Source organism: Columba livia, chromosome 1 (genome assembly GCF_036013475.1).
Source record: "Columba livia isolate bColLiv1 breed racing homer chromosome 1, bColLiv1.pat.W.v2, whole genome shotgun sequence".
Classification (NCBI taxonomy): domain Eukaryota; kingdom Metazoa; phylum Chordata; class Aves; order Columbiformes; family Columbidae; genus Columba; species Columba livia.
The window spans coordinates 30,038,083-30,056,046 of NC_088602.1; the positions used below are offsets into that span (position 1 = coordinate 30,038,083).

Consider the following 17,964-nt stretch of genomic DNA (forward strand, 5'->3'; position numbering starts at 1 on the left):
AATATCAAACTGCTGAGGCATCTATTTGAAAATAAGCTGCACAGTTCTCACAGCTACTACATTTTTTTTTTCTCTCTTATGACAGAAGGGGATTAGTTCTCTTTGAGTTGGCAAAGCACTAACATTGCTAAGAGGTAATTACTACCAGGATTGAAAGAGCATTTTACAATTCTAAACTTTTTACTCCTCTGTTAGGTAGTATTAAACACCCATGAGAGGTTAAAGCAAACAGTCAGCCAAAATGCTGAGGCACTGTCACACTTGATGTCCTGAAGCTGGGACCTGAAGGTGGCTTGATATTTTATGATTGAGCTTTGGATGGGTCCTTCTCTACGTATTATTTTTTATTTTGTGGCTGATGCAGTTTTGCTGAGCAGAGAAAAAGAAAGACCTGCAAAGCAGAACGGCAGCCTTGCCCTGTGGTTCCTTCTGCCTTCCTTTCCCTGCCCAGAAACCAGAATCTTCATCAGAAAGATGATCTGACAGAAAGCAGTGGGTGCTGTCACATCTCTCAGTGCCAGCTGCCTCATTTTGATATGACTTCACTGAAATTCAAGCTGCCTCATCTTGGGGACAGAGGGGACAGCTACCTGTCTGTCTAGCCCAGTTGCCTACATTCACTGGAAAACTTGTGGAGGATGATCCTGCCTTCCTAATTTCTCTCACATCCCGTACACTGTAGGGAACAGCAGCACCTGCAGAAGACAACCCTGCTGGTATCCTGAGCTGCCCAGCCCTCCCCTGGCCAGAGTTACCTCTTGGGATGGCTATGACAACAGTGGTCATCTAGTGACACAAACATCCATGGGCGAAGTGGGACTCAATGGGTTAAGTCTACAGCTTCCTCACAAGAGGAGGAGGAGGAGCAGGTGCTGATCTCTTCTCTCTGGTGACCAATGACACAACCTGAGGGAATGGCAGGAAGATGTGCCAGGGGAGGTTCAGGCTGGACATTAGGAAAAGGTTCTTCACCCAGAGGGTGGTGGAGCACTGGAACAGGCTCCCCAGGGAGGTGTCACGGCCCCAAGCCTGACAGTGTTCAAGAAGCATTTGGACAATGCCCTCAGACACATGGTGTGAATTTTGGGGTTGTCCTGTGTAGGGACAGGAGTTGGACTCAATGATCCTTGTGGGTCCCTTCCAACTAAGGACACTCTCTAATTCTATGACTCTAAGTGCTCTGCTCCCTTGGGACAGAGGGTGGGGGACAGCCTCAGAGGTGCCATAAAGACTCTGGTACCTGGTAACACCACCCTTGCTGCAGCTGGCCAGGAGGGCAGGGCTCCTGGCCCAAAGCAGGCATGAATGGGTGTAACTTCAGGTCAGCAACCCCAGCAGCTGGGAAGAAGCTTGGCTCAGCTGGAGGTACAGGGAACTGGAGCTACAACCCCTTCTCTCTGGAGCATGTACGCGTTTTACATTAAACTACACAAGAGGCAAAAAGTCCCTAGAAGAAATGAGCAGAGTTTTCCCCCATGGCAGCTGAATAACCCTGGGTTAGAGAAGTCTCCCTCTTGCATTTGCTTTTTGGCCACAGGACTTTTGCACACTTGGCTTCAGTAGAATATTTACTGGGTTATCTGGCCATGACCTGGCAGTCTGGTCCCTCTTTTACACTGAGAGAGGCCTAGGCTGCATTCCTTTAGAGCTGCCCTGCACTAAGATCTGTCCCTTCTCAGGGTAGTTCTCCAACCGTTTCTCTATTTCACAAATCACCACGTTTGGCAGTCTTGATGGCACCTGATTTTCCAGGCTTCTCCAGTGGATGTGGCTGGAAATCCACCACCTGCCTAAACCCAGCCCATAGCAGAGCTTAGGAAAGAGGTGAGCACGTCTCCCTTGAAACATCTCTCCTAACCCTCTGTTGGTGAATCAAGGTATGGACTTACAGACAGTCAGTCAGTCTCACCAGGAGATATTTAATGAGGAGTTACCTACAGGGTTAGGCAAACCCGGTAACTACATGAGCTAGGATGGAGTCTATGGCAAAGAGAGATTTTAGGTAGGCTGGATCCCAGCCCCAGTTTGTGCATGGGAAAGTACATTTACAAACTGTGGCAGGTAGTTTCAATTTTCTAGGCACCTACATTATAAATCTTCTATCCAGGAAACTCAGAGCAAGTATTCAACCTATAAATATTTGACAAAAATATTTTTTGAGCTGTCCTGCAACGCTGCATTGAGAATCTGAACACTGGAACATGAAATTATATTTTCCTGTTGTGTTGTGCTGCTTGTTGGGAACCAAAGCCTGAACCTTTCTTACACATTACAGACTAGATTCCTTTATTGGTACATCAGGCAGTAAGATCTCACATTTCATTCTGACCAAACTGTGTGATGCACTACAGAAGATGTAAATCGGGAGGATGAGAATGAACATACCAAGCTTCTGAACTGCAGCTCCCATCGAGCAGTACTTCATTATCAGGAAATAATTGCTGTCATCAGGAAGTAATGAAATAATTCAAACCTGAACACAACAGATTAGTATATTTACTCATTGTTAACAAATCAAAATATTTCAACTGTGGGAATGTAAAAAAAAAAATCACTGCACAAATAATGTCAGAAAAAACCACTATAATGTTTCCTAATTGAAACCTCAAGAGATTTCTGTTGCACAGAAAATGTCAGTGTTTTCCTCTTTCAGTCCTACTTCAAAACACAAAGAAATGCTGAAATGGCAGCATTTCTTACTGAACAGGACCTTCATATTGTATGAGTCCAAGGCAAGACTGACCCTTTTAAGCATATTAATCAAAAGGCTCATGGGCAGACACAAAGACAGAGGCTATTTTCACAAACAAGAAGCATCAGTTTACGGGCAGCTGCAACAGAAGTGATTACTGGACACCTCTGGCAGCAGAACCCACTGCTAGGTCATGCTTTGATGAATTATGCAGCATCAATAATCTTTTGAACAAGCAGGATGTGACAGATTCACCAGATCTTCCATTCTCTTTCCCCGCTGTTTAATAGCATCCGACAAATGCAGAGCTGCAGGATAATGTGCTTCTCAGCATGCCCTGCTCCGTACACCACCTCAAACTCATGAAGGTTGTTCAGAAGCCATAAGAAAGGGGATATTCTGCATAGCACAGTGACAAGATGAGAAACCTCTTTCACACTCCCTTCAAAGCAGTGTCTTCCTGTGGAGCTGCAGTTGGATGCTGTGGTGGGTTGACCGTGGCTGGATGTCAGGTGCTCACCCAAGCTGCTCTGTCATTCCCCTCCTCAGCTGGACAGGTGAGAGAAAATATAACAGAAGGCTCATGGGCCAAGATAAGGACAGGGAGATCATTCACCAATTACTGTAATGGGCAAAACAGACTGGACTTGGTGAAAATTAATTTAATTTATTACCAATCAAATCAGAGTAGGGTAATGAGAAATAAAAAGTAAACTTTAAACATCTTCCCTCCAGCCCTCCTTTCTTCCTGGGCTCGACTTCACTCCCAAATTCTCTGCCTACTGCCCCTGAGCAGTGCAAGACGACGGGGAATGTGGGTTGTGGTCAGTTCATCACACATTGTCTCTACCACTCCTTCCTCCTCAGGAACATGAGGAGCTGGAGCATGAGAAGAGTGTGAGCAGTCCTTCAGGAACAGACTGTTACAGAGTGTGTTCCCCATGGGGTCACAAGTCCTGCCAGCAAACCTGCTACAGTGTGGGCTCCTCTCTCCATGGGGCCATAGGTCCTGCCAGGGGCCTGTTCCAGCACAGGCTTCCCACAGGGTCAGAGCCTTCTTTGGGCATCCACCTGCTCTGGAGTGGAGTCCTCCATGGGCTGCAGGTGGATCTTTGCTTCAATATGGACCTTCATAGGCTGAAAGGGAAGAGCCTGCCTGACCATGGGCTGCAAGGAAATCTCTGCTCCGGTTCCTGGAGCACCTCCTTCTTCACCAGCCTGTGTGTCTACAGAGTTGTTTCTCTCACATATTCTCACTCTTCTCTCTGGCTGTTGTTCCTGTTGCACAGCAACTTTTTCCTGTTCTTTAATATCTTATCCCAGAGGTGCTACCCCTGTTGCTGATGGGCTCGGCTTTGGCCAGCTATGGGTCCATCTTGAAGCTGTTTGGCGTTGGCTCTATTTAACACAGGGAAAGATTCTAGCAGCTTCTCATAGAAGCCACCCCTGTGCACCCCCTGCTAACAAACCCTTGCCATGCAAACCCAACACAAATGTTCTCTAATGAAGATAATAGAATCATAGAATCACAGAATGTCCTGAGTTGGAAGAGAACCACAAGGATCACTGAGTCCAACTCCTGTTCCTGCATAAGACAACCCTAAAATTCACACTGTGTGTCTAAGGGCATTGTCCAGTTTCTTCTTGAACAGTGCCAGGCATGGGGCCATGACGTGTTCCTGGGGAGCCTGTTCCAGTGCTCCACCATCCTCTGGGTGAAGAACCTATTCCTGATGTCCAACCTAAACCTCTCTTGGCACATATCTTCATGCAGACAAACTGTAGGAATGCACAGTAAGTGCTTTCACACCATAGTTACAAGCAAGCAAACTGCTTGGCAATTCCTCACAAAGTCCCCTCAGGCTAAGTATTTTTCCACCAATGCTGTGGTCTTCTCCATAACCTTCTTACTCTTGCTGCATGGTGTTCTTGCAACCTGGTGTTCTCCTCCCTCAAAATATGCTGCTGACACCATACATTACATTGGCAACAGCAGTGTTAGAAATAATCAGAATTTCAATTAAAAAAAATATCCTTGTCATCTACTTATCCTCTGGAGAGCACCAAACTCTTACTTCAATACTGTCCTCAACTACAGATTTAGCTACTAACTTGATGAAAAGCAAGAACCCCAAAATGCTGGCATACTCATACACCTTCCCGGATATTCTCCTGGGTGTCAACTGTTGTTATTTCCCTTTTTTCCTTCCACAAAGGTCACCACAATTTTAGAGCTGTCTTGCTGTCTCAGTCTGCATGTGTTCATGCCCCAAAACAGATTCACATGATTTGGCAGCTTTAAACTGTCTTCACTGTCTTAGCTGTCTTCACTCAAAAGCCACAATCTATCTCAATTTGCGCATCTAGGAGCCCAACTGACTTCATCACACAGAGATTAATTCTCACATGAGACTCAATACCCAAACACCCATAAGAGAAACAGTAAGGATTTTTTTTTATGTCCTGAAAAGTATTCCCAATCTGTGGAAAACAGATGGCAATTGTCATTCTGTGTCTTTCAGGAACACACAAGAAGAAACAGCAATCAGAAACCCCTGTGTGGGGAACGGAAGCACAACGGTGAGCTGCTGCTCGCAGGGTTTGCCCCAGTGAGTTTGGTGATGCTACTGCCATCAGGGTAAGACATGGGACTTTATGTCACAGCCTATATTGCCACTACATACGGTCCAGTGGAGAAATAAAGGGAAGGTGCATTAATTATTAGTGTTCAACTATTACATTAATTTGTTTTATTGTTACTTTATATTGTATGTAGAATTAAAAAAAAAGTAATATCATTTTTTTTTTTGGGGGGGGGGGAAGGGTATAGGGAAGGGAAGAGTGCCTGAAACTGGAACAAAGAGGTTGCATATGCCCACTTTTAGAAGAGTTAAGCTTTGCAAAGTTACATGTCCTTCCCAATCATTTCCTAGGGAAATATATGGATTGCTGTACTTCACAAAAACCCAGTCACAAATCTTTGGTATTAATATTAGATTCTGTACAGAGTTGTAATTGTAGTAGTAATTCAGTAAAACTCTTATCAGCAATCACCAGTAAACCAAAAGCTGTACAACGCATGTCAACATTCAAACTGCATCGAACACCATACTGTTCAAAGCCCTTTGAGTGCAAGCATTGTATTTTCTCAAAATCTGACTCACATGTAAAGCTGAGACTCTCAAAAATACGGCTTTCATAAAAGAGCAGAAAGAACATTGCCTTAAAAACCCAAGAAACACTGTATATTTGAGCAGCTGACAAATTTGCTCCACCAATGAGCTCCACACCTCACACAATGTACTCTAGTTAAAGAGTGTGATTTTATGATGGGCTTAAGACAATTTAAGACTTCACTGCTGGCAGCCTTCCCCCTTCTATTCCCAGCTAAGCATTTCCAGTGCTTCCCATGTGTCAGGTCTAGGTGCAAGTTGAAGCAGAATGTTGAACAGACTAAAAAGGCCTCAGACAAGGAGTAACCAGGATTATGCCTTCTGGTGGCTGTCAGAGAACTGATCTAGATAAAAATTATAATTTTCAGGAAGACCTCTTCTTTTAATCAGTTTGCAATTTTTTACAAACCCTTGGTATCACAAAGAAATAGTAGGGAAACCCAGCCAGTGGGAAGGAAGAACCCACAACAAAGCATCTACACTTGAGAAAATATGTGATGGTAGAATCACGAAATCATAGAATCATTTTGGGTTGGAAGGTACCTTCAAAGGTCACCTAGTCCAACCCCCCACAATGAGCAGGGACATCTTCAACTAGATCAGGTTGCTCAGAGCCCCGTCCAGCCTGGCCCTGGGATGTCTCCAGGGATGGGGCATCTACCACCTCTCTGGGCAACCTGGGCCAGTGTTTTACCATCCTCATTGCAAAAAATTTCTTCCTCATGTCTAACCTGAATCTCCCTTCTTGTCCTGTCCTTGTCCTTGTCCATTACCCCTTGTCCTGTCATAACAGGCCCTGCTAAAAAGTCTGTTTCCATCTTTCTTATAGGCCCCTTTTAAGTACTGAAAGGCTGCAATAAGGTCTCCCCAGAACCTTCTCTTCTCCAGGCTGAATAACACTGCCCAAACAACTCTCTCAGCCTGTCCTCATAGGAGACAGATCAGATGGGCGGCATGGTCAAGCACTGCCACGTTTGTGTCTCTAGACAATCAACAACATTAGCATCGCAGCAAAGGAGCCATGTGGACTTGGCAGTAGTGGAAAACTATTTTGAATCTCATAATCCTTTCAGCTGACAGCAGTGTGCCATTCAAAAGGCCTACCCCAGACCAGCTGATGGAAAAGCGAAGCAGTAATAGAAAGAATGCTTTGTCATCGGTGCTTCATACTGATGCTATTATGGTGGCAGCCAGGAGTCACCTGGTCAACTTTGCATGAATCTTTTAGAAATTACAGATACAAGATTTTTTTCTGAAACTATTAATCAACAAATATGTGGTGCCAGCAAACATGAGGCAGACAGTGGACATCTACTGCTCTAGAATGTTGCACACACCAATTACCAAATGTTCCAGTTCCCCATCCAGCTTGGATAAATAAATTTTATTTATTTTAAAACTAAATAAAATACACCATGATAATGTACTGCAGCCATCAAATGAGGAAACTAATTGTTGGCACTGTCAAAACAGCATACATCTAGTAGAAACTGCCTTAATAGCTTCAGCCTTCACAAGTGCTTTGACATTCGACTCAGTGAGTCAGATGGCTTTTCCCGTTCTACCACAACTGGTGCCTCTGAGTCAGGAGTTGCCATGGGACATGTTTATTTTTTTCAGCTTCCCTCTTGGTTTTAACAGTTCAGACAGATGTCTCAACAATTTCCAGATCATTCTCATCACTGTACCAGCTGAACTTGGAATGCCAAGATCTTTCCTGCAATCCATTGCTCGGGGTAAAAGAGCCACTATTGGGTTTTGAATATGACTACGTGTGCATAAAAAACGAGCTAGAAAAACATTCAGATTGTAATTCATACATTAATTATTATTTTTTTTAATAACAATTTTTATCTGCTGTATCTAGAAAAAAAACCTGACTGGGTGTGGTCAGAAAATAATGTAGAAGACAACAAAAACAAGAGTTTTGATGGCTCTGGTCCAGTAACTGTTTAGGGTGCACTTACACCCCCTCGACAGAGAAATCCCAAGCTGGCACTAAGCCAGTATGGTGTATGCTAAATGATCCCAAAGAGTGAAACTCTGATTTTGACAAAGAACACAGATACATGGGTTACTCTAAGCTAAATACGTTTAAACAAGAACTTCAGTATTTACAAAGGGAAGGGCATGCTTGTGATAAATGCCACACTTGGCCTGCAAAAATCAAATCTAGATTTGATTTTAAGCACAGTCAAATGTTCATTTGTGTGTGTCCTTACACATGACTGTGCCTCATTTCTTTTTTATTTCCTCTTTCTGGCCACTGGCTGTCTTTAGTCATGTCTTTAAGGACACATTCCCTCTCATTACGCTTCTAAATAACCATGTGCACTAAGACAAACCCCAGTGTGCTATTTCCTTGCTAGAACAACATCCTAACCTCAATTTCTTGAAAGGTAAAAGTGCAAATAACAATGTTAACTCAATATCAGCATTTCCAGCACGGTTTCTAGGCAATGGTGCTTGGCAGCAGTGATAACTCTGTGCCGTTCCTGACACAGGCAAGGGTCCATTAGCAGCTCCTGAAAATCAGGTTGCATCATCTGTGGATGCTTGTGGATGAGACAGGAAAGCCAGTGGGGCTGGGAGGGGGCATGGTGCTGTGTGATCAAATACCATAATAAAACAGGAAGAAGTTTATTAAAATTATGCAACTGAGAGGGAAAATCAGGGACTGGGGAGCAACAGGGCCTGCTGATGTTGCTCCAGGTTGATGATTCAAACTGAGATAGAGGAAATTTTGTTTAAACATAAGAAAAAACTTTTTTACTGTGAGGGTGGCCACTTATTGGAAGAGGTTGTCCAGAAGGGCTGTGGGGAATATTCAAAACACAATGGATTGCCCTGAGCAACTTGCTCTCACTGCCCCTGGTTTTAGCAAAGGGCCTGGACTAGGTGATCTCCAGAGCTGCCTTCCAACCTCAGCATTCTGTAGTTCAGTACTACACTTTTCTATCCTGTATACAAGCATTTGCTTCTTCACCGCGGTGGAATTTGATGACAAGCAGCTATATTAGCATGTTTTGCATAGCCAAAGACTGCTAGGTGTCATGTAGCAGTGACATGTACCTTCTTCACACACCCACGGTGGGAAAGAACACTGCTCTTTACCTCTAGCAACATAACACAGGCTGGGTAAGAAATGCAGAAGATGCTTACTATATTTTCCACGGGAGCTGACACTTTGCATTTCACTACTATATAAAACACCTGAATATGCAACATTGACAGATGCTCCAGGCTAAGAGCTCTACATGATTTGGGTCCAATTTCCTCTTCCATTTTTCCTCATACTTTAATTAGTCTTCCTTTTGTAATACCACCTTCTGGAAATGCAGCATGATGCTGGCAAGCCCACTGTAAATTGTTTTTACAATTGTATTCAATACAACTCGTTGCCAGCCATTGTAAAAGCATCTCAGTTCTCTATGGAAATAAGAAACAATATGCTACAGTATATCTTCATGTTGCACTAAAAGAATACAATTATATCCTTACACTTATTAAATTACATTGTTTGGAGAAATATACTTAGGGGACACCCAGTCCACCAGTACCTGTGTCAGAACCAATAGGTTCTAACTAACCTAACTTAAAGCAGGCAACTATATTACGAAATTTTAGCTTTGTGACAGATTTTTAAAAGCCCAAATCAAACCCTGCATGCTTCTTGCTCCTGGTTAGTTTTCATCACCTTTAACAGTTAAATGAAGGCAACCAGATTTTGAAATGATACACAAGTAATGGGAAGCCATTTCTCCCTATGCTATTGCCACAAGGTACCTACACGTCTGTGTCGTGGTTAACCCCAGACAGTAACCAAGCACCACACAGCTGCTCACTCACTTCCCCTGCTGGGATGGGGGAGAGAATTGGAAAAAATTGGAGAACTTATGATTTGAGATAAAGGCAGTTTACTAGGTAAAGCAAAAGCCGTTTTCCAAGCAAAGCGAAACAAGGAATTCTTTCACCACTTCCCATGGGCAGGCAGGTGTTCAGCCTTCTCTAGGAAAGCTGGGCTCCATCACACATAACGGTGACTTGGGAAGACAAATGCCATCACTCCAACCACCCCCTCCTTTCTTCTTCTTCCCCCAGCTTTATATGCTGAGCATGATGTCATATGGCATGGCATAACCCTTTGGTCAGTTGGAGTCAGCTGTCCCAGCTGTGTCCCCTCCCAACCTTTGTGCACTCCCCAGCTTCTCATTGGCAGGTCAGTATGAGAAGCTGGAAAGTCCTTGACTGCTCAGCAACAACTACAACATCAGTGTGTTATCAACATTATTTTCATACTATATCCAAAACACAGTACTATACTAGGTACTAGGAAGAAAATCAACTCTATCCCTGCTGAAACCTGGACTATCATCGTAATACTACATATTCTCATGTTCCTGTAGCTCCTGTTATCTCTGCAACCAGGAAGGCTACATATTTTTGTCAAAAGTTCCATTAGTGCCCATTTTGACAGATGTGAACCCTTGGTCTCTGGAGTGTTTGGTAACAAAAATTCTTAAAAATGAGAAATGGGAGAACTTCGGGAGACACTGACTTTCTCTCCTCTATAAAGGCCCCAGTGCTCAGGCTGGATCTGACTCTTTCTGCTATTCATGTATACATTTTCCTCTTCACATTTCCTTCCAGCAACACTTATGTGTTCTAACAAGTTCTAACAAGTTGAAGAGAAAGGGAAGAGGAAAGTTCTTGCCAGGTAACATCAAGAAGGAGATGCTGTGACGAAACAAAAAAACGGGGAGGGGGGAGAGAAGAGAAAAGACAAAGATCAAAAGAGAGAGGCAGCATATTGTTACACACACATGGTATGGAAGCAGCGTGAAAACTGTCATGTAACGGTGCCTTGGCAAGCTCCAAGCATGGATGGGACAAGTGCCCTAACACTGATCCCTTACAACCTGATGGACTACATAGGCACCTGAGTAGCTTTTGATGATATGATAGTGCATACAAATGCACTATCAAATGCACAAATGCACAAATCAGAATGATAGTGCATACAAATACGTAATTTCTACATCTAACAAAGCCCTAGCTTCACAGCTGGCTGCAAGGTAAACAGTTACTCCAAATAAGAGCAGAGAAATGCAGCACCGAATCAGGAATGAAAGGTAATGCAGCTTTGGAAAAACAAACTTTCACCTCAAATTCAGGACAGCACTATCTTTTGGGCAACCATTTTTCTCTTATTTGGACATTGTCACTTGACTACATGCCATTCATCTATCCTAATTGTCTTTAATGAGAATTGCTAGGTGTCTAAAAAAAGGCTGGGAATAAGTCTGAAAGAAAAAGGATGTTGATTAGGGTATGTCATTGGACTAGTTCAAGGTGCATACACAAACACAAGGTTTCAGTGGGCTTTTCATAAATAGCAGGTACTGCAGTGCTGGTGATTTCCTATTCCCCATGGCCAGATTCAGCACAAAGAGCAAACACTTCTCAGGAAACAAAATCTACTATCCAAAGTGCCATTGGGACAGCCTGTTTCAATACGCAGCTGGTGCATGGAGGTAAGACACAGTCTTAGCAATTCACCCTGCTTCTGAAATCAAGAACAAGGGCAATTTTGCCCCTACTAGCCCTCCATAAAGACTGCAAGTGTTGCACATGAGGACTCTTGCCACTTGTAGAAAAAACGAGGTCCAAAATCAACCTGGGGAGCTGATGCAGATAACACTGACAAAACATTGACCAAATCCCAAACCAAAGATCTGAATTTATACTAGCATAAAACCAGAATAACAAACAGAAAAAAAATTACTGAAAGGAAACCTGCTCAGTAACCCACCTATTTGTAAATCTGCCAAAAATCTCCTGTGCTTAATTTTTAGAACCAGCAAGTAGGTAAAATTCCATGGGTTAGAAAGTATGTGCAACACAGAAATAAAATTTAAATATCCCAGCTCTGAGGTTTACCATGGAAGAATATGAACAACCTAAAAACACACCAAAAGGACTCAGTCATTTCCCAGCTACTAAATGAAGGGCGGGGGAGCAGGGGAAGGTGAATTACCAGCTTTTCAACTACAAAGCAAACGACAAGCCCTTTGCCTCACTGAGAAGCACAGCATGAACCACCAGATGCTACAGAGTTTTACTATCACAAATGCTCTAAAATCTGCCACAAACTTGTATCTTATCCCATAGGGCCAGTTTTATGTTTCATTTACCGACTTAGCTCGAAGAGCACAAACATGCATCCAGGCAGCTCCCTACTGACTGCCTAGCTGAAAATGTCAGGGGAAAAAAAACCACTCACTTCCACAATTATTTTTCAGACAACCTGGTTAAACTGGCTCCAGAGCTAGCTAGTTATGGAATATTTCAAATATTACAAATCACAAAAGTCTTGCCTCCAAATGCCCACTTCTGCTTTGAGTCTTTCTGAAGAGCCATTATCATAAACGCAAAGATTATGCAGAGGAGGAAATAAGCAGCCCACATCAAAACTCCTCCTCCCTAGCCGAAAATCATCCCTGAAACACATAGCTCAAAGCAATTTGCAGATAATTAAAACAGTGATGTGCAGAGACCGTTGCTTATTGTGTTGACCAACACTAATTAATTATTTCTTTGTTATTCCAACTGTCTGTATTGATATGCCGCTTATGGTCTTCATATTTTGGTATTATGTATTTTAGGTAAAGATCTCTTCTGTGTGTGTAAACTGCCTAGCACAATTCCCTCTCATATATGATCAGGGATCCCTAATGGTAACTGAGAACTGTAATTGAAAAGGTAATTGAAAATATGAGCAGAGAGAAGCTTAATACTTTTTCTAGATTAATGAAGAGCATATCAATGGGAAAAACATCCTAATAAGACAAAGCACACCTCCTGCTAAAGAACAACGGGAAAAGTGGATACACACCAGAATTCAGGGAAAAAAAAACAAAAAAAGGGCCAAAATTAATTTAGCACATCTCTTTCTTCAAATCATACTGCTGATCCTTTCAAAGCTGTAATACCTCAAAATCCAGCATCCAGCAGACAGGTTTGCATGGCCTATTTACTCTGCTCAATGAGAAAAGGCAAAATGACACTCAGTCACCCTGACAACAGCCAGAGCCTGCACGGCAGATAACTGCTGCATTTTCCTGCAGAAATAAACACACCCTGCAAACTTTGGTAATCTTCCCTAAAGTACTTGCTGTACAAAACCACAAATGTTAGATGAACGGTGCCAGTAAAAAGCATTCTGGGGTTACCCGAAGCCAGGACACAAGGGAAAAGGAGAAAAGAATTGAGATGCTGCACAAGACCCACGGTCCAACCAACCCACCAGGCAGGGCTCTGAGCTGCTGCAGGAGTACGTCATCCACAATAAATGCTGCCATATGCTTAGGGAAAAACCTTCTAGAAATAACACATGTGCAGAATGATCCTTCCCTTGCCAGATAGCAGCTGATGAGATTTTACTTCTGATGTGGGGGGTCTAGGGCTCCCGTATACTTCTGCATTGGTGCAAAGTTCTGCAGATTGTTCAGCTGCTGTCACTGATGCAAGTGACATAGGCAGCTGGAGTTAATTCACCTGCTAAATCTTTCTTGTCCTTTTCTTGGCATGTTGGTGGAACAATTTTGTCCAGTGGAGTTCATTCTGAAATTTAGAAGACCATTCATTTATTAAACAATGAAATTGGACGCTCATTGGTACCACTGAATAAGACCCCTGTAAAACCAAATTAGCTTGTAATCCTTCTGGTTTAGATAAATTCCACTTCATTACAACAGGAGCTCCAGGCGAAGCAGCTGTAGTTAATAGAGATTCTTCACTTTTTAATTTACAATTACTTACTTTGTATTATATTACGGCCTAACAGTATCATTGATTAGACTGCTTTCTGTACTACAAATGATACCACTTACTGAATCTTTTCCCCAAAGAAATTAGAATGGCCAAATCACCTTTTTTCCTAATATCTCTTCCCCAATAATCTTTTCTTCAAATGCACTGTGCAGCCCCTGACTGCCAGCCTCCAACATGAAAGCATTTCTATTTTATTGAAATTCTTTTATGTAGCTGTTCCTGTTACTCTTTCACTGCCTCATCAAACCGACCACACAAACCTCACAAAATGCAAAGTTAAACACTGCTACTTGTGTAGCTGTATCAATATAATTTGCCTTGGAAGCAGAAAAGAGAAAGAAAGAGACTGTCCTGCCTCCTGAGCTTTTGCGGTTTTGCTGGAATGATAATACCTCCTTGTACTGACAAATTACTGATGCTAAAATGCAACTGTAATGCCCACATATTCTGGACAGTTGTGGCCAGCAAGACACTGAGGTGACCACAGTTAACAGGTCACACTGTAGCTGCCACACAACCAAAAATTACCATTAGAAACAGTTCATTTGATAAAAACAAAGACTTACAAATGTAATTTGTTACCTTTTTTGTAGAACACGCAGCAATTATGCTAAGTTGTGAAGGATCAAACCCACATTTTTAGATGAGAAATACTTTACTTACACCTTGTCTTCTGAACTTGTCTGCCAAATAAGCACTTCTATGAGGCAAATAATTATGAGTCACCACCCAAAAAGTGTAGGAAGATGGCAGCATATTCCCCAAGACATCACCCAAAATTGTGAGCTGAGGACGCGGTGGGGCACACATCTTGTGTAACCAGTCAAATCCAATATGCTTTTACTATCACAGAAAAGTTCATTGCCTGAAATTTGCCTCCCAATCATTTCAAAAACTATGTTGGATAGAGGAAATCCAGAAATCTATTTAAACAAGAGAATTTAGGAAGAAGCTGCACTAAATTCTCTCTCAGACACACACACACTCACACTGAGCAGATGGAGGAAAGACAGCGAGCTCCCTTCTAGTCACATCAGCTCTGGAGCCAGACATTACAAACATTGTCTGATCCAGCTCGTGTTGAAATCAATAAAAGCCCTCTGCTGAAGACCACGGGAGATGGAAAATAACCCTCTCCACGCTGCAGCCAGAATGTGTGAATGAGAAAAAACTGACAGCTTTCTTCCCCTCTGATTTTCATGGTGCTTAAACATCCAGATTATAAAACACAATTTGTCATCTGTGAATTTTTTATCTGCTTGCTTGGCATAAATAAAGCTCACGTCTATGTGTGAATGGGAGAGACAGGCATCACCTTGCACTTTGACAAGAGAGAGATACCAGTAGCTGTGCATGAATAAGCATTATTGCATTTCAAAGTTCTGTGAATACCGTATGTACTACAACTAACAAAATGGTTGGAGTGGGTAGACAGAGGACTGAAAAAGCGTTCCTTGTTCATTAAAATAATGCCATTTTGCACTGGTCAAAAAGAGAGAAAAAATAATGCAGCGTCTGGATTCGTCTTTTATCAGCTGGATAACCCGAAATTCAACTGACTGTTGTAAACCTATAGAAAGACTGTGACACTGACTGGAGTGTCTATCATCTTTGAAATCAAAGAAATGCTTCACAGAATTTGCTCTCAAATGCTTCCTTGGCATCAGCTTACAATAAGCATTCAATTATTCCTGCATCCCCCAGCTCTAATGACATTAATCACTGCAGACTCATTTGGCTGGAGGGCCCATTGGCACTGGCCACACTGTGTCTATAGATTTTGTTCTCATTTTGCCTTGCATTCTTGTGACCTCCAATATTTATGACTTTACACATGGCTCCTATTTTGGTCATAAACATCCAATCAGTTTAAACTTCTATACTGTTTCTAGACACAGATCAAAGGAGAGAAGGCACAGGGGCTTTACTCTGTCAAAGTGAACTCCATCATAACACTAGGTTGACGTTAATAAATATTAGTAAACAGAAAAAAGAAAATATGAGAATCCTTTTCAAGAAAATTCTTAAAGTTATACTCACTGCTGGTAGATGACATACGGCTGTATTCAGACCTGCAAGAAAAAGATTTTAGACCATATTAAATCTAAAAAAGATAATGAAAAACGCACCAAATCTAACTCACATTGCATATTAAAGTAGTTTATGCCCATTTAGCATTATTTTTGTGATATTTTGTGGAACAGGTTTTGAACATGGCCTCAGAAAAACTAGCATCCCACATGTATTTAGAAATCACGTATGTGGAGTGTGTAAAGCAACTAGGGATTTATCTAGGGGCTATTCACGCTACCTAATTTTAGGCATAAAAATTAAAGCTCAGAAGGCTCTCTATAAGGAAAAAATAGGCTGCTTCAGACAGTCTACTAGACTTTGACTCTGCTCCTCATCTTCCCCACTTTATATCCTCTAAATGCTGCTTTGCAGATTTTTTTCTTTTTTAAAAATAATTCGATTCAAAGAGCAAAATTTTTATTGTTATTTGGTCACAACTGGCAGGAAAGACACAAAATGAGTACCAAAATATAAACATTTAGATGAAAAAGCTTTTTGCTTCAGGAAACCCTTTTCCTCTTTAAGACCAGTAAAACCATACATCCATTGGTTCTACTTCAGTGCATACAGCTTACCCATGAGAAAGTCAGAGTAGTTGAGTATTTAGAGGAAAAATGCAATTAAATCTGCGGCTGCATATAAGCCCAGACTCCTCAAAAACCCATTCTGGGCTGATCAAAACATGGCCCATTTATGTCCTAAAGATTCAGAAATACTCAGGTAAAACAAATATACCATCACTGGGTATTAAAAACAAAAATCATATTCCACTTCTGAATTCCTACTTATGGCTTCTGAGTGCTTAGTTTTGGAGTTCACAATCACACAGCTTCCACTACCCTCGTCTCTGGGTCCCCAAAACAGACCCCACTCACCAGAGCTCTCTGCCACAACTAACATATTGCTCACATGCCCTGCAGTGCCCTGAACATAACAGGCAAAGTGTTTGGGGAGCCCTAACACAGTTCTTGGATTCAAACCTAAATGCTTGTTTTATACAAATAATTGCAACAAGTTTGCAATATTGCTTTAAATTAAAAAAACGTGTGAGCCTTGACTCCTAAGATATTTGCCTGGAAATAGATACTATCTAAGCATGTTCTCAGGATACCTTCATACTCTATGCTCTCAGACATCCAAGGGAATAAAGAACATCAGTCTCATATAACTATAGTGGCTGCTTTAATATGGACATATCTCTGCAGAAGAAATGAAGCAATTACAGCCCCTGTTTCCTAGCCCCATGCTTAGCACTCATTATTTGGCAGATCAGATCCAAAGACTGCAGTTTAGATGAGAAAGACCATGAAGAACTACCCTAGACTCTTCTTCCCAGTCCTGCTGGATTGCTGAAAGATGACACAATCTGAATTTTCACAATATTAATGAAAAGAAAATCCACCAATACCATCAAATTATTGTAGCTTTTGAAAAAGGTCTGTGTAATGCTGGGTAGAGAGCTGATGATGGGGGCTTGCAGCTCTTGCTCACTCTCTCTCCTTTGCTAAATCCTGCACTCCCAGCCACTTTGATAATGCCAGAGAGCAAGGAAACATCTTTGTCACATATGGCAGAGACTCCAGGCCATAGAATCATAGAATGTCCTGAATTGGAAGGGACCCACAAGGATCATCCAGTCAAAATCCTGTCCCTGCACAGGACAACCCCACAGTTCACACCATGTGTCTGAGGGCATTGTTCAGTCTCTTCTTGAACACTGTCAGGTTTGGGGCCGTGACACCTCCCTGGGGAGCCTGTTCCAGTGCTCCACCATCCTCTGGGTGAAGAACCTTTTCCTAATATCCAAACTGAACCTCCCCTGGCACATCTTCCTGCCATTCCCTCAGGCTGTCACTAAAGAGAAGAGATCAGCGCCTGCTCCTCCTCCTCCCCTTGTGAGGAAGCTGTAGCTGCCATGAGGTCTCCCCTCAGCCTCCCCCAGGCTGAACAAACAAAGTCACTTCAGCTGCTCCTCATACAGCTTCCCCCCTAATGGTCTTTAGTAGCCCCTCTCAGTTGCCCCATATACACCTGCTATATAGCATCTCCTCCACAAACAGAATGCTACCCCTCAGCCAACCTCCCACAGGACCTTTGTGTAGCTGGGAAAGGCAAAGGCAGGAATGACATTAGCAGAGAAGGAGACCTTCTTCTTCCTGTTGCTGGGCCACGCACACACCACTGGTCTGGCTC

The 17,964-nt window shown here is 42.5% G+C and overlaps 1 protein-coding gene across 5 annotated transcripts in view; it reads right to left on the reverse strand.

Moving 5' to 3' along the window:
* The window catches only part of FAM124A (family with sequence similarity 124 member A), a 48,909-nt gene that overhangs the window by 21,174 nt on the left and 9,771 nt on the right, over positions 1–17,964 (reverse strand). For all 5 annotated transcript variants that reach the window (XR_010470418.1, XR_010470412.1, XM_065053049.1 and 2 more), the window contains exon 2: positions 15,739–15,770. Coding sequence is in view for 3 of the 5 variants with exons in the window: in XM_065053049.1 (XP_064909121.1) it covers positions 15,739–15,770 (32 nt within the window). In the remaining 2 variants the exon portion in view is untranslated. The remainder of the gene's footprint in view (positions 1–15,738; positions 15,771–17,964) is intronic.